Source organism: Xenopus tropicalis, chromosome 10 (genome assembly GCF_000004195.4).
Source record: "Xenopus tropicalis strain Nigerian chromosome 10, UCB_Xtro_10.0, whole genome shotgun sequence".
NCBI classification, from domain to species: Eukaryota; Metazoa; Chordata; class Amphibia; order Anura; family Pipidae; genus Xenopus; species Xenopus tropicalis.
Genome location: NC_030686.2, coordinates 18,599,192 through 18,624,196, shown reverse-complemented (window position 1 = coordinate 18,624,196; position 25,005 = coordinate 18,599,192). Strand labels below are relative to the sequence as shown.

General features: G+C 40.8%; 1 protein-coding gene across 1 annotated transcript; it reads right to left on the bottom strand.

Moving 5' to 3' along the window:
• Window positions 1–8,615, bottom strand: LOC116408036 (WAP four-disulfide core domain protein 3-like). Its single transcript, XM_031894772.1, has 6 exons — window positions 8,512–8,615; window positions 7,794–7,955; window positions 4,815–4,955; window positions 3,450–3,593; window positions 1,282–1,422; window positions 1–301 (listed from the first exon to the last, which is right to left on the bottom strand). Exons 1-6 carry the CDS (start codon window positions 8,600–8,602, stop codon window positions 231–233), a joined length of 750 nt encoding a protein of 249 aa, XP_031750632.1. The 5' UTR covers window positions 8,603–8,615; the 3' UTR covers window positions 1–230.
• Window positions 8,616–25,005: the final 16,390 nt, after the last annotated feature.

Here is a 25,005-nt window from a genome sequence, read left to right as displayed (position 1 = left end):
TACAATTTAACTTTAACTTTATTTTACTTTTGTTGAGGTTACAAATAAATATTTTACAAACCCAGGCATTAGAGCTCCAACCCCATCACATTACAAAATAAAGCCAAAATTCAGGTATATACACATAAATATGCACTTTCTGTAGTTGTCATATGTATTTGTTGCATGTGGGCAAATATACATAGGTTATTTAAACATTACACACACGTGCAAGGCTGAAACAACATTTCTTATGTCCGGCTAGGTCCAGGCTGGAGGTTAAAGACTGGTATCGCTGTTCCATATACAAGGAAGGATGGCACTAGAACAAGAGAATAGAAACAGTGGGTCTTGTTTATAACCAGAACATATTACATTGGTACTACCTGTTTCCTGCCATACACAGTAGCACAGGTAATGCAATAAAAGTTGCAAAGTTTGTACCTAGTTCTGCAACCATTCCGAATTTAAAATGTTAAGCAGTAAATGCTACCCTAGAACCCTAGAGCCCTAGAGCGGTTGCAAAGACTTTGTAGAACTGGAGCACCCTTTGCGTCTTTCATTTCTGGTTTTGGTCAGCTCAAGCCTGAGAGGCAGAGTGAAGGGTCAACATATAGTTTAGGGGACAATAAGAAAATAAACTCATATGATGGGAGTTTTTGATACACAGCCTATAGTTCATTTGGGCCAGGAAAGTGGTAGCCCCCCAAACATTCCATTAACATCTGCTTTCTCTTCTCCCCCAGCCACTCTCCTACCTGTGCTGGCATGGAAGGGAGACACAGGCGGGCAGAAGATGTGAGTGGGCAGTCGGGTGGACAGATGCCAATATGGATCATAGTGTGCTTGGCCCTTCTGAAAATTTCTTTGTGGGGGGGCCTGGTGCATGCTAGTTACACTTTCTATCTAACTAAAGGTGGCCATACACAGGCAGATTTCAGCTGCCGACTCAAATTCTTTAGACCCATTCAGCAACATATCTGCCTGTGTATAGGGACCCCCCAGGGTCCTACCAAACCTATCATGCAGGTCTGATTTTTTAGTCGGGACGGTACTGCATCGGATGATTGATGTTATTCTAGCTCACCTTTTTGTATCCCCTACATTGCACGATATTCTGAAGGATTTGCTTGTATGACGCAACATTGCCAAAGAGCTAATTTTGAGTATGGCGATGTTTTGTTACAAAATCATCACGCTTCTTGCCTGTTGCACACCAACCATGAATGTTTCCACATACTCCTACATTTTGGGAACACTGGTCTAGGAGAAGAGAAATATAATATGAATAGTAAAGCTTACCATTTACTGCTTTCAGGCATTGAAATCCACAATTGGTTTGGCAACACTTATAAAACATGGCGCAGTCGTAGTCAGTTTGGCAAACTTTCTTTGCATCATTGGAGCAGGTTGGTGGGGATACAGGACATGTACCTGCTCTCTCTAAAATGCACAGGAGAAGTAAATCAGAGATGTTATATGGCACGTTATTTTGTCACATTCAGCGGTCACTTAAAACTATAGGATATTCCCTATATTTATTTAATACTTCTTATAACTCTTACAAATTTTTCTTTTGGTCAGTTTAACAGAATTCCTCTTTCTAACTCTACCTGCTGACCAATATTATCCTCCACATAATACTGCTGCTCCATATAATGCCTAAATTTAGTTCCAGATATTGCCTCATATTCAAGAACCATCTAATGAACTCCTCCTTTTGCTTCAAATGTCCCCTATCTATAATACCTCCTATTTCTCCATACAACCAGTGTCCGATTAATAACACGTGAGGCCCCTAGGCAACACTCTCCACAGGCCCCCTTCTAGGCTACTCCCACTCCCAACAATTATAAAAAATATACAACAATAAACTTTCAAAATGTTAACTATTAGTAATAACTATTAGTAAAGTAATGCACCTGGCCTGTGTGGAGTAGGCAGACAAAAAAAGAAGTGTGTGTGATCAGGGACACATGTACCCTTTTCAAATATTAAAATTTACGCTTACATGGGGTTACATGGGGCCCCTGATCGCACTGGGCCCCTGATCGCACTGGGCCCCTAGGTTATAGCCAAGGGATGCCTAAACATTAATTTGCCCCTGCATATAACCCTGCCTATACCACCTCCTATTGCTCCATATAACTCTCCCTATAGCTCCTCCTATTGCTCCATATAACCCTCCCTATAACTCCTCCTATTGCTCCATATAACCCTCCCTATAACTCCTCCTATTGCTCTATATAACCCTCCCTATAACTCCTCATATTGCTCCATATAACCCTCCCTATAACTCCTCCTATTGCTCCATATAACCCTCCCTATAACTCCTCATATTTCTCGATACACCCCTCCCTATAACCCTTCCTATTGCTCCATAAACCCTTCCCTATAACTCCACTTTTGCTCCATATAAACCTCCCATAACCCCCCCCCCATAGCTCTGGTTTTGCTCCATATAACCTTCCCTATAACCCCTCCTATTGCTCGATATAAGCCTCCCAATAACTCCTCCTATTGCTCCATATAACCCTCCCTATAACTCCTCCTATTGCTCGATATAAGCCTCCCAATAACTCCACCTATTGCTCCATATAACCCTCCCTATAACTCCTCCTATTGCTCCATATAACCCTCCCTATAACTCCTCCTATTGCTCCATATAACCCTCCCTATAACTCCTCCTATTGCTCCATATAACCCTCCCTATAACTCCTCCTATTGCTTCATATAACCCTCCCTATAACTCTTCCTATTGCTCCATATACCCCTCCCTATAACTCCTCCTATTGCTCCATATATCTGCTCCCAGTAACTCCTTCTGGTATATCATAAAATTCCTTCATGTCAGGGACACCGTTGCAAACAGATGGCAGATTTCTTTCTCAGTGACTCACTGAGTGTGAAAAAAATGAGGTTGAGGAATTCACTGATTAATTGTTAAGTATAAAAACAGCTCTGAAGCTGGGCATACACGCTCAGTTTAAATGCAACAATCTGAAACCAACAATCAGACTGAAATTGTAGGATAAAGCCTTTAAAATTCAAATCGATAATGTTCTAAACATGAAATAGTTGGCACACAAATTGTTTGAAAATTACTTTCACTGTAGGTCCCCCAAGGATATTACGCAGATTTTATCGGTATCTGACCAAAAGAGTCTAACCTGGCCAATAGACTAAGCGACCAATCACCATGGTAAGAAAATTATCGGGACTATGATTTGGAGCCCACAGACGGTTCCAAAATCATACTGGTTTTCTTACAATCTTATTGGTATGTGGATGGTCTGCTTAAGAAAAAGATTAATTTGTAAAACCTATTTTTTTTTAAACCCCCACTAAGGTCTAATGGTTTGTTTTTATTAGGGACAGTTCTCCTTTAAAATATTTAACATCCTTGATTCTAATAACGGCAAGGGTTGTAATATACACAGAATTGCAGCAAATCACACATTTAGAGGTACCTTTCAGCGCCGGCTGACACTCCTTGCGGCATAGCTTTGGACAACATTTTTCACCTCTGTAACAATTTTTATCAGAACCGCAATAATCTGCCTCCATTACGCTGCATTTTAGGAGTTGTTCCTGTTGACAGAAACCTTTCTTCACTGAAAAAAATTTTAGAAAGAAAAAGAAGAGTGAAACTGAAATAAAAATACTGTACATTCCAGAAGTGCTTAGCAAAGCACCCTGAGCAATTTTAGTTCTTTAAGGGTTACATATTCTTTACCAATCGTATACAGCTTAGAACGCACACCGGATAGCCGTAAGATGTTAAAAGCTTACAACCTTTACTTGTATCATTTATTTTGCCTTTGTTGGCACTCTGTTGTTATGATACAAATAAAGGTTGTAAGCTTTTAACATCTTACGGCTATCCGGTGTGCGTTCTAAGCTGTATATGATTGGAATTGGATTAGTTCCCTTGGGCTACGGGTCCGGGGCTTGAAGCACCCGGACCATTCATCGACTGCGGTGAGTCTCCTACAAACTGTTGCAGATCGTTTGTGAATACGTGAAGTGAGAAGCCTGGGGTTTGGACACCCGGGCTAACATATTACTTAGGTATTGTGTTTGTAGCCATACCTGCTTTTCTAACTTTATCTGCCACAGTTTTTCTAAGTAATTTCCATTTGGATGTAATAAGAATCAATATATAACTTTTTCTTTTGCTTAATTTATCATTACATATTCTTTAAACAGTGGGCCTGCTTTTCTAGAACAAGCTGAAATGGAATAAAATGTCTGCATGTAAATATATGAATAACATAACACACTGCTGGAACATTAGAATCTGCGGTCAGATGGAACATTACTATATAGAACAATGGTTATATAGTATATAGTAAGCTTAGTATCAATACAGGTATGGGATCCCTTATCTGGAAACACGTTATCCAGAAAGCTCCGAATTATGGAATGCCCGTCTCCCATAGACTCCATTTTAATCAAATAATTCAGAATTTTAAAACTGATTTCCCTTTTCTCTGTAGTAATAAAACAGTATCTTGTAATTGATCCCAACTAAGATACAAATAATCCTTATTGGATGCAAAACAATCCTGTTGGATTTAATTGCAGTTTTATTGATTCTTTGGTAGACTTAAGGTATGGAGATCCAAATTACGGAAAGACCCCTTATCCGGAATACCCTTGGTCCCGAGCATTCTGGATAACGGGTCCTATACCTGTACTTCATTTACTACAAGAAGGAAGAGACATCGATACTGACTAGACAATAACTGCATACAGAGAAATAATAGACTGTATTTATGGGATGTTTAGATACATAGCACGAAAGGGTGGGTGTTATGGCAGAGGGTAGGTACCTTGTACAGTGGATGTGCAACTCCGCCCACAACTACTCGGACAGCACTTCCCTCCACCCGAGCATTCATTGTCATCGGTGCAGAAGTCATAACAGTCGGTTGCGTTTGATCTAGTTTCTATAGGACATTCACCTGGTCTTTCTGCCAGAGAGATAAATGAATAACTGATTACAAATCAAGTACAGGTATGGGATCCTTTATACAGAAACCTTACAATCCAAAAATATGGGAAGGCCATTCACATAGAACTCACTTTTAGTTTAATATTAATTTTAAGAATAATAATATAACAGTACTTTATATGTGATGGTTACTAAGCCTAAGCAGTTTTTTTTTTCTTGGGGGGGAGGGGCAACATATAACACAGAGCAACCCAAAGAGGGAACATCAAAGGACAGCTAGAGACATAAGGGTTGATTCACTAAAGTGCGATAGCGCTTATCGCATGCTTTTTTGCGTTAAAATAGACGACAAAAAAGGTGCGATTCGCTAAAGTATTATCGTATGCGTTAAGTCGCATATCACGTGCATTAATTAGCGCGCAAGCACATGCGTTAATTAGAAATAATACTAACGCATGATTCACAAACACTTAGACGTGCTAAATATTGATTAGTCTGTGCGAAAATTAACACCTATTGGAGCAGGCGGTAATTATAGAAAAGTAGAGTTCATGAGCTTTTGGCAACACAACATGGACTTTGCAGTGTGATTTATTCAAGTCTGTGTTGGCCCTAGAGTGATGCAGCCGCCAGTTTGCAGGGAAATGGTCATTTTAAAAAAAAGTAGTTTTACGAACGTAATGGTGTGTATGGCTAATATGGCGTGCGCGCGAAAAGTAGCACATGTGCGTTAATTAGCGTGCGCGACAAGTAGCATGCTGCATTAATTAGCCCACATTGCGCAAATATCCTTTTAGTGAAAAGACGCGAAAATTAAGATGCGATAACATTTTTAATACATGCTATAAATAGCGCTCGTTTTAACGCACCTTAGTGAATCAGCCCTATAGGCTGTAAGGGGTTGCAGTGCTAGACAGCAGATCCCCCCAAAAAAAGTATAAAGTAACTCAATACAAAATCTTGACTTAAAAAATCACATTTTTATTCAAATATCCATATGAAAAGCATACAGACCCCACAGAATGCCGCCTTACTCGTTTCATACCCTTCCAGTACATAGTCATAGGCAGTTGTATCTCATAAGGTTCCAAGACAAACTTTTATGCACATAGTTACCCCACCCATCAAAAAAAATAATATATATATATATCAATATTAATTAATTTATTAAATTGTGAATCTCAGTACAAATGTCCCAAACCCTTCTAAATTTGCCAGGCCTGGAGGTGTGTCTAGTTGTTGGTGGCCTACTCCATGTATTGGCTCAGTCACCCAGCTGAAATCTGCCACCTTTGCATGTACAAAAATGTACATATAAAGGCACTACCACATATTTGGTCAGGACATGTATGGAGAAACAACATGGGGTGAGCACCCTAAAAGTAGATTAGAGGAAAGCCCCTTATGATTTATTCCATTAGTGCAAAAGTGCCTGGCTTGCACAATGTTTCAGGGGGCCACTGCCTTCCTTTTTTTTTTAAGAAAGCATCGCCCAATCTGCCATTGAAGTGCTTGCCTCATTCATTTATACTTCCAATTTAAATCTTGAATGATTAGCAAACCATTCAAATAAGTTGATGTAAAATTGACGAGAGTACTATTCTAATCACTTCTGACATTTAAATGTATTTATTTTTTTTAATTACAAAATATTAAAAGTAAAAATATTAAGTACTGTTAATATGAATGCATTTTGTTACCACATCGCCACCTGCTGTTCACTTTTTGAACATGAAGTATTTGAGAACATTGTCACACTGACCAGCAGGCGGTGCTGTTGTAACAAAATGCATTCACATTAACAGTATTTTAACCCTTAATATCTTGGAATTAAAGAAAAAAAATGAATGTATATTACAAAGGTGCTTAGAATAGTATTCCCAATTTACACCAACTTGTTTGGGGGTTAAGGACACCCAGGTATTGATATGAATTTAATAATCATGCCTTCTTAAAGTGATGCAGAAGTGTTGGTCAAGAGGCTGATTTACTAACACAGGTGCTAAATTGTACCAGTGCAACAGCTACCAATCAGCAAATAGATCTGATTAGTATTGCAAAACTTAGTTTATCTTGTCAGTTCCAAGGCTAGTGGGCCCCAGCGGCCCAGTCCGACCTTTGCCGGCGCTCCCCCTACTGACTGTTTCTCCCCTGACGCGTTCAATTTATACGCGCTCGGGGAGGACGTCAGGCGGGGCCCCTGCGGGGGGGTTAGGGGGGCCCCTGGTGGGGGGTTAGGGGACGGGGCTGGGGCACCTGCAGGGCCCCTGGGGCGGGAGCCCCGGTGGGCCCTGCACCCCCCAGTCTGACCCTGCAAGGCCCCCATTTCACAACCAACACCAATGTCTTAAAGTTACTCCCTCTATCTAAAGGTCCCCATACATGGGCCGATTCTAGCTGCCGATATGGGTCCCTTAGACCGATTCGGCAGCTAATTGGCCCATGTATGGGCACTACCGATGGGACTGCCCAACTGATATCTGGCCTGAAATCGGCCAGATCTCGATCGGGCAGGCTAGAAAATCTAGTAGGATCGGGGACCGCATCAGCTCGTTGATGCGGTCCCCGGGCTGACTTTTCCTATGCCGGTCGTTATAATTCGGGCTAAACGATCAAATTATCCTGGATTCTCCCGATATTGCCCACCCATAGGTGGGGATGTCGTGAGAAGATCCGCTCGCTTGGCTACACTTGCCCGTGTATGGGAACCTTAATTATATACATCCCCCTGAGAAGCCTAAAGACCCAAATAGAAGACAGGAGAGGACTGGAGAAACATTAGCCATATGGTTGGCTGGAGTTGTAATCAACATGACGGCAGATAATTCTGATAGTCTGATCTGCAAGGATGACTTACCCTGCGCAGGCGGCTTGCAAATCTTTTGGCAGTTATCGAAACAGCACTTCTTGTCCCCTGTACATGTATCATCATTTTTGCAAGTAGAGACACATCTGAATGGAAATATCGCTGGTTTATGCCTCTGTGGGGGACATGTCCCAGGTTTCAGTGGTCTTGGCTCTAGAATGATATTCAAAAGGTTTTTTAACAAGGGAATATGCAATTGTTTTGCATTATAATTACAGCTTATGGGGGCAATATACCCCTTGTTTAAATAAGTGCAATGAATAGGGCTGGTGTTGAACATACTTTTTTCCTCTTGTTTTAATTGTGAAAAATCTATGTTTTTTGTTATTTCTTGAGCTAAACAGGGAAACTGAAGTTTCTTCATGGTTGGTCCTTGCAAGGTAGATCTCTAGATTTCAAGTATATAAAACCTATGCCTTTCCCCCTTTGTTTCATTAGCAGGGGTCTATTTTTCCAGGGGATTATCTGTACACTGGTAATCTAATTATACACCTCGCAAGGACCAAACATGGAGTAGCTTCAATTTACCAATTTTATATAGAATTTCTAGTGCTCCTTGTCCCTTTTCCTCTTTTCACACAAAAAAAGGTCTTACATGGACAATCCTAAAAGACATAAACTAAACCACATTTCATTACTGTGTGCAAAAGATAGAGGCAGGAACCCCATTTCAACACACTTTAATTTGATGCTCTGAAATAAAACTTACCTTTTATCCCTCTTGATGATTCTGTAAGTACCACGGCACTGAGCAGGATTCCAAACAAGAAGACTTGCCCTTTGTTCATCATGATGCCCATGTTCAGCTTAACAAGATGAAGACGAATGAATTCATAGGAATAAATACCTGGGCCACAGGGTGGAGCAACCTGCTGGAATTCTTGGAATGGTGCTTTGCCTATATCAAATTAATGTTCTCTTTGTTGTTTTAATAGCCTATTCTTAGTAGTATCTATTAAGTGTAAGTCTGGTGTTCATGCAGGGCTATTACGTGTGTCAGAAGTAATTTTAGATATCGGGTTCTAATTTATCAGTTCCAGATTGAGTCACTTGATTCTTCCTCATAGAGGGGATAGAGAAGGTATGGGTTTTGGCTCCATCATTGGCAGAACCTCAAGCATTCTACGTTATTATTTACTAATACATCATCCTACTGTCCTTTTAAATGGCATTATGCAACTTACATCTTCTGGCCATAAGTCTGACAAAGAAGGGTCAATATTTTATAAAACAATATATCTTTGTCAGTATAAAAGATTCCCTTGGTACTTTCCACACAGAACTGGATTTAGAGCATTGTCTAGTACAGTGCTGTCCAACTGGCGGCCCGCGGGCCGCATGCGGCCCTCGACCCCCCTCTTTGTGGCCCCCCACCTGTCTGGCTGCTTTGATGTTTTACCCTTGTGTGAGCTTTAAATGGTATCAGTACTGAGATTAACTGCCCCCCTGCATTGCTCACACCTCAGATTCAGGCTGTAATCCCCCTGTATTGTTTAAACATGCAATCCCCTGTGTTTTTCACACCTTTTAGTTTCTGCATTGTTCACCCCCTGCAGTGTTCACACCTCAGGCTCAGGCTGTAATCACCCACACTGTTCGTCTGTTCACACCTCAGACATTGTATGTACTGCCTGGCCTAGGGTGCCTGTGTGTAGACAGCATAGGGTAGGCAGAGTATGGCACATAGGCAGCATAGGGCAGGGAGGGTATGGCACACACAGGCAGCATAGGGCAGGGAGGGTATGGCACATACAGGCAGCATATGGCAGACACAGGCATCATAGGGCAGGCAGAGTATGGCACACACAGGTAGCGTAGGCCAGGCAGAGTGCTGCCTGTGTGTGCCATACTCTGCCTACCCTATGCTGCCTGTGGGAGGTGAACCTGGCAGGGGTTTGTTCTGGGAGTTTGTTAGCAGTTGGAAATAGCCATTATATGCTCCCTAAGGTGTGTAATTATACGCTGGGGGTTGCTGTGCTATCCACAGGGGAGGAGAAGTCATATGGATTTTAGGGTGTGTCTTAATATGACATAATATAATTATTTCATATATGAATGATGGTTGATATCCCTGCAGTGAGGACCAAGCATTTGGGTTTTTTCTGCACTAACACCATTGTGATAAAATGGTTGTGGTTTGAAGTGAGTGTGGTTTAAAAGGGGGGAGTGGTCAAAACTGGCTTCCATTAGCGGCCCTCCACCATGTATGCAAGAGAAATTCCGGCCCTCGGCACCGCAGAAGTTGGACAGCACTGGTCTAGTACATACTAGTTGTTGATATTCCTCCTAGCCACACCCCCTATCTGCCCATAATCCCCTCTAATGTACTTGTACAGAGTAATCATGTCCCCTCGCAAGCGCCTCTTTTCCAGAGAAAACAACCCCAACCTCGACAGTCTCACCTCATAGCTTAAATCTTCCATCCCCTTAACCAGTTTAGTTGCAGTCTCTGCACTCTCTCCAGCTCATTAATATCCTTCTTAAGGACTGGAGCCCAAAACTGCACTGCATACTCAAGGTGAGGCCTTACCAGGGACCTATAAAGGGGCAAAATTATGTTTTCATTCAATGCCCTTTTTTATACAAGACAGCACTTTATTTGCTTTAGTAGCCACAGAATGACACTGCCTGGAATAACTTCCAACTTTATATTATTTCCACCAAAGTACATAACATAATTTTATCAAATTGGTCTGAAAAATGGCAGCATCCTGCATGGAACTTATAGTTTTGCACCATTTAGTATTGTCAGCAAAAATAGAAACAGTACTCTCTATGCCCACCTCCAGGTCATTAATAAACAAGTTAAAAAGCAAAGGACCAAGGACTGACCCCTGCGGTACTCCACTAACCACACTGGTCCAATTAGAAAATGTTCAATTTACCACTGTTCTTTGTAAATATTATATTCTAGGCCAATATTCCTCGATTTTATCATTAACTTTCTGTGAAGCACTGTATCAAACGCTTTAGCCATTCCAGCATCAAGGTTCCTGCTCACCTCCTCATAAAAGGCAATTAAATTAGTCTGGCAAGTTCTGCATAAAACCATGCTGGCACAAACTTATAGTACTGATTTGCAATTCAAGTATCCCTTATTACACCTTCCAAACGCTTTCCTACTACTGATGTCAGACTAACAGGCCTATAGTTTTCAGACTAATCTTGGATTCAATTTTACTCCTAGCTGCAATATCCCTTTTCATCTCTATTTTAGCTTGCCTGATAGCTTTTTCTTGTATGGTTTATTTGCTTCCTTGTACCTGATCAAAGTCCCTGCTGTCCCAGCTAACTTGAATGCTTTAAACGCATGTTTTTTTCTTACCAACCTCGACACTAACACTTTTATTCAGCCATAAAGGTTTTGCTTTGCAATGTGTTTCCTTGCTTACAATGGGAATATACTGATCTGTATAATTTATAAGCAACGTTTTAAAGATATTCTATTTTCCTTCCGTGTTTAACCCTATGAAAAGCCTTTCCCAGTTGACCCATCGCAGAGATGCCCTTATACTGGCAAAGTCTGCACGTCTAAAATTGAATGTTTAGTTACTCCCTTATAGAGCTGTCTCTGCAGCATTATCTCAAAGGAGACCATGTTGTGATCGCTGTTCCCCAAATGCTCACCCACACAAAATGTTAGAGATGAGTTCGGTATTATTAGAAATCATTAGGTTCAAAATGGAGTCATTCCTAGTAGGTTCTTGAACCACCTGAAATAAAAAGTTGTTGTTTAACATATTTACAAACCTACTAGCTTTTTCTGACTTAGCCACCCCATTACTTCAGTCAATGTCCGGATAATTAAAGTCCCCCATAACAACAACTTGACCCAGTTGTGAAGCCTCCTCCATTTGCACCAGTAGCTGGGTCTCATCTTCCTCACTTATACTTATATGGTTTATAGCATACACCAATGATCAGTTTTTTTGTAACCTTTAGCCCTACTGAAATTTCTACCCAAAGGGATTCCACATTGTCCCTGATCATTTCTTTAGCACATGGTTTTAAATCTGGCCTAAAATAAAGACAAACCCCCTCCACCCTTTGTAATCCCTCTGTCCCTCCTAAAAACGGTGTAACCATTTAAATTCACAGCCCAGTCGCATGTTTCATCCCACCAGGTCTCAGTGATACCAATAAATTTACAATTTTCAGTACATGCAATGGCCTCCAGCTCTAATTTACCTGACAAGCATGATCCTTTAGACAGTGTTATATCCCCAGACAACCTTCTACCTCCTTAAATCCCACCTTGGTGTAAACTCAAAACCAAAAACAAGAATATAGGACACACTCCAAATATTCCCAAATTGTTGCTAAGAATAGTAATGAGAATGGGAGCTGCCCTGTTAAATATCCCTTTGTATCCCTTTGTTTCTCCTAAGAATGCTAACGACAATGACTTCCAAATTTACTCTGTAGTTCGAAGATAATATATAAGATGTTAATTTCAGATAATGGTTGATAGAGATGATTCATTTACAGAAGGGTGTGAACACAGGGCAAACAGCAAGAATGCCAGCCTCAGCGAAAGAGAAATAAATCAGTTTGTCATTCTCAGACACAAGAGCAGGGCACGTGCCTCCTACAGAGTCAGTCAAATACCTTTATCAGACATTAGATACCCCTACAAGGGTAGCATTAGGTTACAATTAGGTTACAAGTCTCTTCTTACAGGAAGGCCTGTCCAAAAGTAATTTTGCATAGGACAATGCAATTGTTAGCACTGCTGCCTGGCAGGGCTGAGGTCCTAATCTCCGACTAATCTCCCCATGTAGCATTGCCCTAAGAGATAAAACACCAAAACAGGAATAGAAATATACAGAGCTCCGAATTACGGGAAGGCCATCTCCCATAGACTCCATTTTAAGCAAATAATTCACATTTTTAAAAATGATTTCCCTTTTCTCTGTAATAATAAAATACTGTAAATACTTGAGTATAAGCCTAGTTTTTCAGCACCCATAATGTGCTAAAAAAAGTCACCCTCGGCTTATACTCGAGTCGGGTGCCATGGGTCCCTCTAGACTAGCACCGTCTCTCCTTTGTGTGCAAATTAGGCCACCTACAACCAGACCCTCCAGTGCCCTGGCCTAGGCTCCCACTAGCAATACTTATTTCCCCTTACATCTCCTCTGGGACTGGGTCTGCTGCCAGTTTGCCAATGTGCAATGAGCGTGGGGTAGTACTCATATTGTTTTTGTTGACCCTCTTCTGCGCTTACAGAGCTAGTTTACTGTTTTTCTTTGAAATACATATTGAAAAACGTATACCCCACTGATGCCTCAATTAATGTAATTTTATTGGTATTTATTTTGATTATTAAAACTTAGCAATAGCGGCTGCATTTCCCACCCTAGGCTTATACTCGAGTCAATAAGTTTTTCCAGTTTTCTTAGATAAAATTAGGTACCTCGGCTTATATTCAGATCGGCTTATACTCGAGTATATACGGTAGTAGCTTTCCCTATGATCCCAAAAAAGATATTGGAGGCAAAACAATCCTATTGTGTTTGGATGATTTTTTAGTAGGATTAAGGTACATTGATACAAATTATGGAATGATCCCTTATCCAGAAAACTACAGGCCCTATAACTGTAGTATGAGGTCACAACATGGGGAGATTCAAATATGCCAACCAAATACTCATGGAATTCCCTTTGCTTACAATGTTTTGTTGAATGGATTCCACGAGTACCTATCCTTGTTTTGCATATTTGAAACTCTAGCTTCCTCTCCCACAAAACCATACAAGCAGGTTATTTGCCTCCTGATAACACTAAATATACTGTGTGTGAATGTTATAGGGACATTAGATCATAAAGCTCCACTGGGGCAGAGACTGATGGGAATGATGCTGAGTATGTTGATGCTTAATAATTAAAGAGCAAAGATAACATATCTAGTGCTGGGTCGTGCTATTGCCATTATACCTAACGGCAGCAGCTCTTGTACTTTGACAATGCTTTTGACAGTGTCACATAATAAACCCTTGCTTTCTGAGCTAAGGTCTTTTGGTCTTCAGTATAATAACTGCACTAAACTAAGCTAACTGCCATCTGAGTATTCTGATTTTTCTACAGTTTTTCAAGTTACAATATACTGTATACCCCTTTTAGAAAGCAATCAAATTAGACTTTGTTTTACTCATTTAGTGTATCTAATGCAGTGATCCCCAACCAGTGGTTTGTGAGCTCACAACCCCCCTTTTATGTTGCTCCCAGTGCCCTCAAATTAAGAGCCCATTTTTACACTTCTGGCTTGGAGGCAAGTTTTGGAGGCACACAGACACAGTTTTACTCCAAGCAGAGCCTCCTGCAGTATAGCAGATCATATGGGGCTTCCAAATAGCCAATCACAGTCCTTATTTGGGCCAAGGAACTTTTGTGTGTGGCTCACAAGTAAGAAAGGTTGAGGATACCTGATCTAATGGATTATGGTATTGCTTTTTCAAAGATCATTGCAGTACCTAATTAGTTTAAAAAGAGCATTTTAAGTGTGCAAAACAGCTGGTCATATACAGACCAATATGAGCTGTAATTAGAAGTCTACGGGGCAGGGACTTCCTTCCTACTGTGTCTCCAATTACTCAATATCTGTATATCTATACCTATATTTGCATTGATTTATTATAATGCAGGGCAGCATGCAGGGCTGTTTTAATAAACAGGCAAAATGACTTTTGGCAGAGGCATCCTGTAGAGATGCAGACCCCTTCATTTAATTAACTGGAAGAGCTCTACGGTTGGGTTATTACAATTGCTTTTCCTTTGTTTTTCTTGTGGCATCACCATTTTGTAATTTTTTTTGTTCAGGGCTGTTTCCCACACCTGGGAAACATGTCTACTTCAGTGAACACAGACCGTTTCTTCACTGCCTGCCTTACTATATTGAATTTTACATGCTTGAGGGTTATTCTATCACAAATTTCTTAGGGCAGTGGGGGCTCACCAATTAAATTTTTCCCAGGGCCTACTGGTACCTCAAAGAAGCCCTGGTCCCATGTTGTTGGGAAAGAACCCATGAGCTAAATGATTTGGTCCCCCCATAACTGGTCTCCATAGGTCCCGTATAGTATCAGCCTGATTTTGCCCAGCACAAGTCTTCTGGTTCATGGCCAACAAGGTCTTTAGTCACAAGAACGGGCCCCAATTTAAAGCTTAGACATTTAGCTTTAATTTACTGCTAGAAAAACACACCTGTTACAGATTGTTAGGATTGGGCTGTGGACTAAACTTAAGGCTAAGGTTAATGTCAGACGAGGCGTCTGGCGTATATTTTCGGAAATTGGAATTGGCTCCGGTGCAGGCACATGTAGCTAAAATACGCATAAAAACGAGAGAGAATGCAAAGTCTCGCTTTTTTATGCATATTTCGGCTACATGTGCCTGCACCAGAGCGTATCTCATTTATTCGGGAGCAGGCACAGGTAGGAGGCGGATGGTGCTTTTTTCGGCAAGCGGAAAATATACACCAGACGCCTTGTCTGACATTAGCCTAAAGTAGAAGCAAAGATCAAATCACTGGGCGAGTGCCAAAATGTTAGCCCCCCACCAAGTGATTGTATTTACTTACCCCGGGTACATGCAGGCCTGTACCCCGGGTACTTTCTTTGCCCCGGCAAAGAGAAGTAGAGTGGAGTGAAAAGCTGCACTTTAACAAAAAAGTCAACTTTTTGACTCTACTGCGCATTCATGGGCCCCGGGATTGCAGCGATAGGAGAAGATAAGGAAGAGGAAGAGGATCACTCGCCTGCATGTACCCTTGGCTGGTGAGATTTTGTCAGTTTTACTTGGTTCTGGGATGTTAATTGTCAGAAAGGTATAAAGTAGGTTATCCTTATTTAAGGCATGTTTGGCTTATCTACTTGTTAGAACAATATATTTAAAACCCAAGCCCTTTTTAATAGATTTATATCTTGTCAGAGCACCTGAAATATGCAGATAAATACAGCTAACTGGGCAAAATAACATAGATAACATAACACACAGAAAACTATCATGCTTATAACAGTACTGTACTAAAGCTTCTAACATATGTTTGTATGGCCCACCCTGCCTGCAATGTTAGCATGCCCTCCAATTCCTGCCTGCCCTCAGATTATTTATATACTGGCTCCTGCCTGCTCTGCCCCCTTTGGTGACATTAGAGATGGGTATTTTGGGCATATATAACTAATGATGACCTACATATCACTGCTGTGCCATGTCTGTACCGGGATGGATTTTGGGGCAATTCATGTATATGTACTGTACCATGTAAAGCTCCATTGAACAGGTGGAAAGGTGGGGTGTTGTAAAACTTAAAGCAAACACAGTAATACAAATAGGAACCTTTGATTCGTAGAAAACATTTTAAAGGGGGGAACTTCTAAACCAAAATTTGTTAATAAGCCCTACAAAACACAGAAAACTCTAATATACCTATCCATCTAATCTGTTCCTTCAAAAAGTATAAATGAATACCATTTTATATACATACTGAAATCCAGCTGCAAAACAGTTCTCTTTCTGCGCTGAAGTCCTGGAGGGGAGGAAGGACCTAACATTGATTTTACAAATTGTAACAACTTCTCCACATCTTACAGACAGCATGCAGGAACTACATAACCCACAATGCATTGCTCTGTGATGTTCCTTTCCTTATTTAGATCACATGTGCAGGGAATTGGGGGATTTGGAGGATTGTGGAGTCTCAAAGTAGTCAGTCAGATCAGGGGACCAGGCTAAGATAACTGTTCCAAACAATATTAGTAAATTACAAATCATAAAAAGGCTGCATATTTTTTGATTGGAATTATGTTTACTTTTTAAAAAGTTGTGTTTGGGTGGAGTTCTCCTTTAATGTGTATATCTGTATGTCAGTTGAAGCAAATAAATATTATCTGTGGGATGATTGGTATTGCAAAATAACACACGTTAGTACTGTGCTTACCATTCTGTCCCTAAACTGTTGTAAAAAACAAAGACGTGCTTTATTGTTAATTGTTATCTACACCTTCCAGTACATAAGACAGTGTAATTATGTGTGGTATGTTAATGATCAGAGCTTCATAAGCAGTTCATGAGTCTCGTTTGTATTGATCTAAAGTGCAAAGTGAAGTGCTCCTTCCACTTGATTGGCCAATGACAAATTGTATATGTGTGCCTATTTAAGGATCAAGCATAGCCACTCAATACATTGTAGCATTATATAGAGTGCTGGGTGTGTTTCTTACATAGTAGCGGCCTTACTCATCACCATAGTTGATTTAAATGGTTTAGTTTTTAAAAACAGTTGTTTACTAACCAACGATTAGAGGAATAAAGCTGGTCATGCAAGGGTTAATATCAGCTGCCCAAGCTTCCCCTTCAGTCAGCAGCCCATTGGCTTGTGTATAGGGGCAAACCAATGGCCTGACAACTATCATCTGTTACACAGGATTTAATTTCCTAGAGGGAAGACAACATTAACCCCCTCTACCCACAAGCCTGCTAGGCCCTCTATTATTATGATCTGACCATTGACCTTAGGGCCAAAATATTGGCAAATGGTTAAGTTGGAGAAAGATCCACTTGTTTGGTGACCCTACCAAAAGGATCAATTTCTATATAGCAATGATTTGGAGGTCTCATGACATGAAATGGGATCACAGATAAAGTAAATAAAATGTAATACAAATAAAGATATTATAGAATGATAACATCTATGTAAGAGCAATGGCACACATGGGGGATTTCCTGCATTTTGCTTGCAGCCCACCAAGCTGAAGATTGCAATCACTCAGAAAAACTCGGCAACACTTGTGTGTGACAAATTAACTGCAAAAATCCAATGCCACCACACAGAAGTAGAACATTAGCATTTTATAACACTGTGCACAAAATGGGTACCCTAGGATATAAAAAGAACTTTAGTACTGGTTGCCCTGGTGAAGAGGGCTTAGACCGTGCCCTTACAGCTAATTGCAATGTTTGGCACAATCCAGCATGTTTTCTGCCTCTGTGGCAGCTGGAATAGTAAGGAACTGAAATTGTGCCCACATATATTACAAAATAATTTTATTATGATCCTGCTGTGCTCAAGCTAAACTGGACATCTTGGATTGACAGCGTTGGCTCCTTAGCCTTGTAGCATTAGAATCAGCTTAAGTGGTAATTACCAGTGATGATAATTGGATTTAGTAATAAATTTATGACATTGGATAACCCAACCCAGCAACTGTTGTTATGGAGAGGAGTATTTTTAGAAGTTAATGCAACCTGTGCCACAGAATCTAGGGCACTTGTTGGTAGGTGTGGCAGGGCAGAAATATGCTTCATACTGGGCTCATTTACTAACAGTGGGAAAATTTGCCCCAGGGCAGTAGCCTATGGTAACCAATCAAATTTCTCCTTTCATTGTTTCCCTTGCAGCTGGCTGAACTAGCTTATTGCCGTTACCATAGATTTCTGTCCAGATGCAATTTTGCACAGTATTAATGAATAATAATAATAATAATAATAATAATAATAATAATTATTATTATTATTATTATTATTACTAATATAATAACTGTAGACTCGGATGTGCTGCCACCTTTAAGTGAATGCCACTGACATTTCTCTCTTTGACCTTTAATATACTACTTCCTTCTGTAGAAGAACTACTTTACAGGAAACCTGTTATTCAGTAAGTTCCAAATTATGGGAAGACCATCTCCTATAGACTACATTATGAGCAATAAATTCCACCCATACCCTTTATAGAGGCATTTAAAAATCCTATCTGTCAATCATATAATGCCTGACAATTACTTTAACTTTTCATTTAGTGCTCACTTTCCCCTGCCCTCCTCACCATTTAATTGTGTAGTCAGTGCATGGGCATGAGCATCAGGTCTCCTTTTATGACGCATAGACAAGATTTTGGTTTGATACAAAGCTTGACTTAATAACAGTTTCCACAAAATGGCACCTTCCTGCTTGCTGTGATTGTGTAATTACAAAACTGAACTTATATAGTGTAAGTAAAGTTTATTTTGCTTGACAAACACAATAGAAAAGAAAAAAGACTTTTATCTTTTTAATCAATTCTCTCATGAAGTAACTGCTACATGGTGGTCTGTTTACTGAGTCGAGGTGTAGTGCTGTAATTAATAAAAAAAACAGCATCGCATGTAGCAAAAGTTACAATACATCTATTACTGTGGTGCATCTCCTGATATATATCTGTAGTAATAAGTCAAAACAACTTGACTTGCTGTGTTTTACCTGAAGAAGTTTTGCCAGTCATCCAACTGGCTTTCTCAATTCTGAATGACTTCCTGGAATAAATACTCTGGAATGTTGCTTCAATCTACATATCTGTTTAGCATGGGATCAGGGATCACGTGAAGGTGAGGTGTTGATTGTAATTAGCATGATTTGAGGTGTTATTAAACCTTCCAGGGAAAGGTGCCAAAACAACATTGTACGTGGCAGACAATAGATGTTGCAGCCCCCCCGCCTCTATTCATACTCGGTTTTTCTGTGACTGGATGACTGGCAAAACATCTTCAAGAAAAATACAGAAAGCCCAGTTGATTTGACTTATTACTACAGATATACCATGACCTGGATGAATGAGAATATTCACAAACATCTTCTGATACATTGTCTGCATGAAATGGTAGCACCAAAATACAAAAATGTAAGACCCCTTGTAACTTTCTTTCTCCACATCTGGCATAACGTAATATAAGGTCCCCCAAGATCCCTTAAGATGGATGAAGGATCTAACCCTTCTATAACCTGGGTGCAGCAGTATGGGCATAATAATATATGCATGTGGGTTGCGTGCAGCCCATTGGGTTGACCAAATATGCACTGGGGACTGGGCAAGAGATTGAATCTCCTGTCTGCCTAATCCTCATTGGAGCTGATTAAGTTTGGAGGCAGCGCACCAAATTTAAATCCAATCCCTGGTTGTGATTTTAAATGGGCCCTCATAACTCCACTTTATGAATGGATCTAGGGCTTGGGCGGCACTGACCAGACAAACCATTTAACTGAAAACACATAAAATGCATTGATTGAAATGCATCCATGCATCACTGCAGCATATGTTTTAGATTTATTAAAGACAGGCCCGGATTTCTGGCAACGCCACAAAGGCCCGGGCCTCGGGTGGCATAAATTTAGGGGAGGCATGCTGCCAAGCCACACTGGAATATTTTGCTTGCATATGGAGCAATGGGGAGAAGAAGCGCAGAAACTTTAGCGTGTCCTCTCCCCACTGCTCCCTATGAGTTAAGTGGCCCCCTTTTGCCGGGGGCAGCATCGGGGTGCCCTATTCAGAAATCCAGCCCTGATTATAAAGGTCGGCCTGGTTGGATTATTGCTCAACCACACAACATCTCATCAGTTTTGGACTGGGACCTCAGGGGCCCACCAGAAAACCTTAGACCATAGGCCCACTATCCAAACTTTCCTCACCCAACCGGTTTATTTTCCTAGTCTCTTTTATTTACATGCTAACATCTATTCTTCCATCTATTTCTCCTTTTTATTCCCATTCAGAAATAGGGAATGACCATGAATTAGGCCAAATGGTCAGGAGCAGGAGGGCCCACTGACCCCTGGGCCCACCGGGAGTATTCCTGGTATCCTGGTGGGCCAGTCCGACACTGCATCTCATTTAAAAGATCACCTAGATTGGAAAGTGCTATGCTGGTATAATTTGCAAATGGTCTTCATCATTTTTTTTGTGATTTTTTTTCTTTTTTTCTTTTGTTTAGCAGCTCTCTAGTTTGAAATGTCAGCAGCTATCTGGTTGCTAGGGTTTAATTTAGCCTAGCAGCCTGTAAGGATTTGAAATGTTAATAGTTAATACTAATTAGTTTAGCCACTAGGTGGCAGTGGGGCCGATTCACTAAAGTGCGAAATAACGTGCGCTGTTTATAGTGTGCGGTAAAAATTTTATTGCGTCTAAATTTTCGCGACTTATTGCACAATTCACTATAAGCACACGCGCTAATTTACGCGCGATATTGCATGCGTTATTTAACTCGCGAAGACTATTTTTATGCGGTATTTGACGGTACATGCGCTAAATAATGCACGCGTATAGTCGCCGCATATAAATAGTAGCTTATAAATAGTGTATATAAATTTTCGCCGCATATAAATAGTGTATATAAATAGTAGCCACATCTAAATAGTAGCCGCATATGAATGGTAGCATATAAATAGTAGCCACTAGTGATGAGCAAATGTGTTCTGGTTATCTTTGTTGAAAAATTAGCAAATCTTTTGAAAGATCCACGAAACGGCAAAAATGTTGTGCGGGCAAAAAAATTATTTTTTGACGCCTGTGTCATTTTTTGGACGTGCGGTGAATTTTGGTGTGGTGAATTTTTTAATGCGTTTTGCCATTGGCAGATTGTTTTGCGAAATGCATGAAATAATTTGCCGCGGAAAAATTCGCTGCACGTCCAAATCCATGCCTGGTGAAACAATCCAACCTGAAAGTGAACCACCTCTTTAAATTGCCTATGTTTCTCCATGCTCAGGCACTTGTCTTTGTTTCACCATGATATTACAGTATATCAGCTATGGGCAAGGGAAAACTCTCCATGTGTTGTATTAGAACTCTTACGCCTCCTAATGGCCAATTTGCTTATGTACTGTTGTTTGTTACATCCATAATTGCACAGGCACTGTGTGTAATGCTCATCCTCCTGGAGCTAATTTCTGGGTTGTCAGGTCAGAGTGGTGTTGAGCTGGTTACCATATAGTGGGATGGATATTTATTATACTATGTGTTAGGCAGGGGCTGGGATAAAAGAAAACAATGTTATCATTCGAAGAGTTCTGGGGCCATAAAAATCTCTCGGAGGGACACATTTACCCTGCTGTCCTCCAGCGGGACAGATCTGCTTTAGATTATGCTAAACTAGCAGTCTGCTTCTAAAGTGTAAGCTACTGTTAGACTATTTAAGTTATACCACTGAGTGATACTCAGAGTTCCCTGTATAACTCAGCCTGCAGCCTTGTGCCTTTGTATGGTCACAGAGCCCCTCAGTGACTTCTAATATCCTTATCATTTACAGTAGGGGGTACATTATCCCTTATAATACATGAGTGATACTCAGAGTTCCCTTTATAACTCAGCCTGCAGCCTTGTGCCTTTATATGGTCACAGAACCCCCCAGTGACTGCTAATATCCTTATCATTTACAGTAGGGGGTACATTATCCCTTATAATACATGAGTGATACTCAGAGTTCCCTGTATAACTCAGCCTGCAGCCTTGTGCTTTTATATGGGCACAGAACCCCTCAGTGATTCCAATATCCTTATAATTTACAGTAGGGGGTACATTATCCTTTATAATACACAAATGATACTCAGAGGTCCATGTATAAACTGCTGCCAGTCTTAGAGCTTTAAGGCTACACTTACCAAACTTGAATCACATAGTGATGGGATCAACCTGAATGAAAATATGATATTTGTTGGATGCCCAAAAGTGGGCGGAGGTAGGAACAGCCAATCAGATTTTACCTTTTGACTTTCAATGGCGGAAATTCAACCTGCTGCCATTCTCACAGTAATAACGTCAGGGTCCTCAAACTGCAGAGGTAGGCACCACGTAAGTGCGGGTCATGGTTAAAAAAAAGTGGGCGGAGCCACCAAGAGCCAATAAGATTTTACCTATTGACTTTTGGGGGAAATTTAAGCTGCTCCCATTCTCACAGTATTAACACCAGGGTCCCCAAACTCTTCACAGTTGGTCACTAGGGAACTGCAGTTTTAGGTTTCAAAAAGTGGGCGGAGCCACCCACAGCCAATCAGATTTCACCTATTGAAATTTTTTGGTTTCCATTTACCATTGATTTGCTTTTTCTCTGTAGTAATAAAACAGTACCTTGTAATTGATCCCAACTAAGAAATAATTAATCCTTTTTGGATGCAAAACCATCCTACTAAGTTTAATTAATGTTTTATTGATTTTTTAGTAGACTTAAGATATGGAGATCCAAATTACAGAAAGACCCCTTATCCAGAATAGCCTTGGTCCCAAGCATTCTGGATAATGGGTCCTATACCTGTACATATAAACTTAACAGTACTGTGAGTGGATCAATGAGGCAGTGTTGAAGGCAAAGACATAAAAGACATAGGAATGATACGCAGTTCTAATATATATATATTTATTACTCAGGTGATATATTGGTGAAGGGGTGGTGTTGTTGTGATATGTTCTTTTATTATTATGATTATTTTTTATTTTTTAAGTTGCCTTTTTTGTTGATACTTACCTTGTGTAGTCACGCATGTTGTAAGTCTTGACCCCACGTCACATTTCTGTGTTTCCCGCCACAATTATTACTTAGGGATGGCTGTTTGTTTGATTTGTAACTTTGAAAAAAGGCTAGTGCAATAAAACTAATAAAAATTGTCAGTTTAAAAAAAAAAAAAAGGCTAGTGCAACAGCCAAAACGTTAATCTTGTATATTTCAATAAAATACATTTATTCTTCATAAGACCTTTGAGAAGTGGTCCGTTTGTCCAAATGTCTATCCGGTGAAATTTGAGGACTGCACCCAGGCATTTACAGACTACTATTGTCAAGAGTGCCTACTTCTGGGACTGTTATGATTTTATAATCTGCCCCTATGGCTTTAAACCCTACCACTTCCTGATTTCTGCTGTTACTGGGCAAAGACCCATGTATCAGTTTATAGTTATGCACTTATACCTATTGGTTATTTTGGTTGATCACACCCCTTGCAAACTCATATAGTGTTTAGCAAGGAGGTGTGGCTTCCCCTTTGGCTGCCTCTGTATCTGAGGTGAATGTCCACTGAGCCTGGGAGCATAACTAGGCCCCATAACAGCATTTTATGTGGGGCAAAGCTCCAAAAAAAGTACACTCACCCCAGAAAGCCTTATATTTTCGGAAATTGCATACCCCCATGAATCAAAAATGGCACTTCTCTTTCTTCTCCAAATGACCAAACCGCAAAGCTTTCTCAAAATTGGCGATTTTGATGACATTTCCAAAAATCACCTCCAAGCTTCCATTTTGCAGCATTTTGCCTCCTATGTATTATAAGATGCCAGAATGAAACACCCTAAATATGAATGCCATGGATCCACTGAACAGTTTGATGCCCAGCGTGCATGGCTTATGTAATTATTTGGCATGATGGGGCCCCAAGATATATCATTCCTGCCATTTCAGCCATTGCAAAGCAACACTTTTACGGCATTTTAAGTGGGGTGAAGCTCCAAAAAAAAGTACACTTACCCCAGAAAGCCACATTTCCCCAAATCTAAAATGGGTTTGTGTTTCTTTCTACTCCAAACTACCAATCCGCAAAGTGTTCCTAAATTTACTAATCTTGATGACATTTCCAAAAATCACCTCAGCATTTATTACTGCAACTGCCATACAGCCAAACAGGGCATGTGCGCCGTAGGTGCTTGTTACGTAACACACAGCATGTGCATGGTGTAATGTGCATCGTGCATGTGGCATAACACTTGGCATGCTTGTGGTGCAATGCGCATCATGCACGTGCCATCACATGCATGCCATAGGGGCGTGTTTAGATCCGATGTCTAGGGCATCATGATGTCATTTACGCAACATCGGTGTGTGTTACCTTAGTAGTATGCCATAGGCAGGGTTGGACTGGGCGGGCAGGACACCGGGAAAGAAACCCCGTGGGCCCCCGGCCCAGACCTGATCCCAGTTGCCTTCCCTCTCGCCTACTTTTGCGCACTCAGGGGATTTACGGGGCATAATGGTGGGGGCCCCTGTGGGGGTGTTTGGGGCCCCCGGGGGTGGCAACCCTGGTGGGCCCACACACCCTCAGTCCGACCCTGGCCATAGGGGCGTGTGATGTAATGTGAGCAGCACTGGACCAAAATAAGCCTCTGCCCACCTGTGACCTGGGTTGTCTGGGTAAAGAGCCATGCCATCCAAAGCTATGATGCCCAATGAAAGATCATTGGCAGTGTATGCAAAGTGACGCCAATGATCTGCCCAAGACTTGCCCTCATCTTTCCCAATGGCCACAATCAAAACCTGTTTGAGCCTCGCCCACTCCAAGCAAGCCCTGTCCAAAAAAGACCTGCCACTACGCCACTTTGTCATTATTGTATTTATTGCTATTGGAACTTGGCTAGAGCTGCCATACAACCAAACACCATCTGTGAAAAAGGAAAAATTACCCTGTTGCTTAAAACA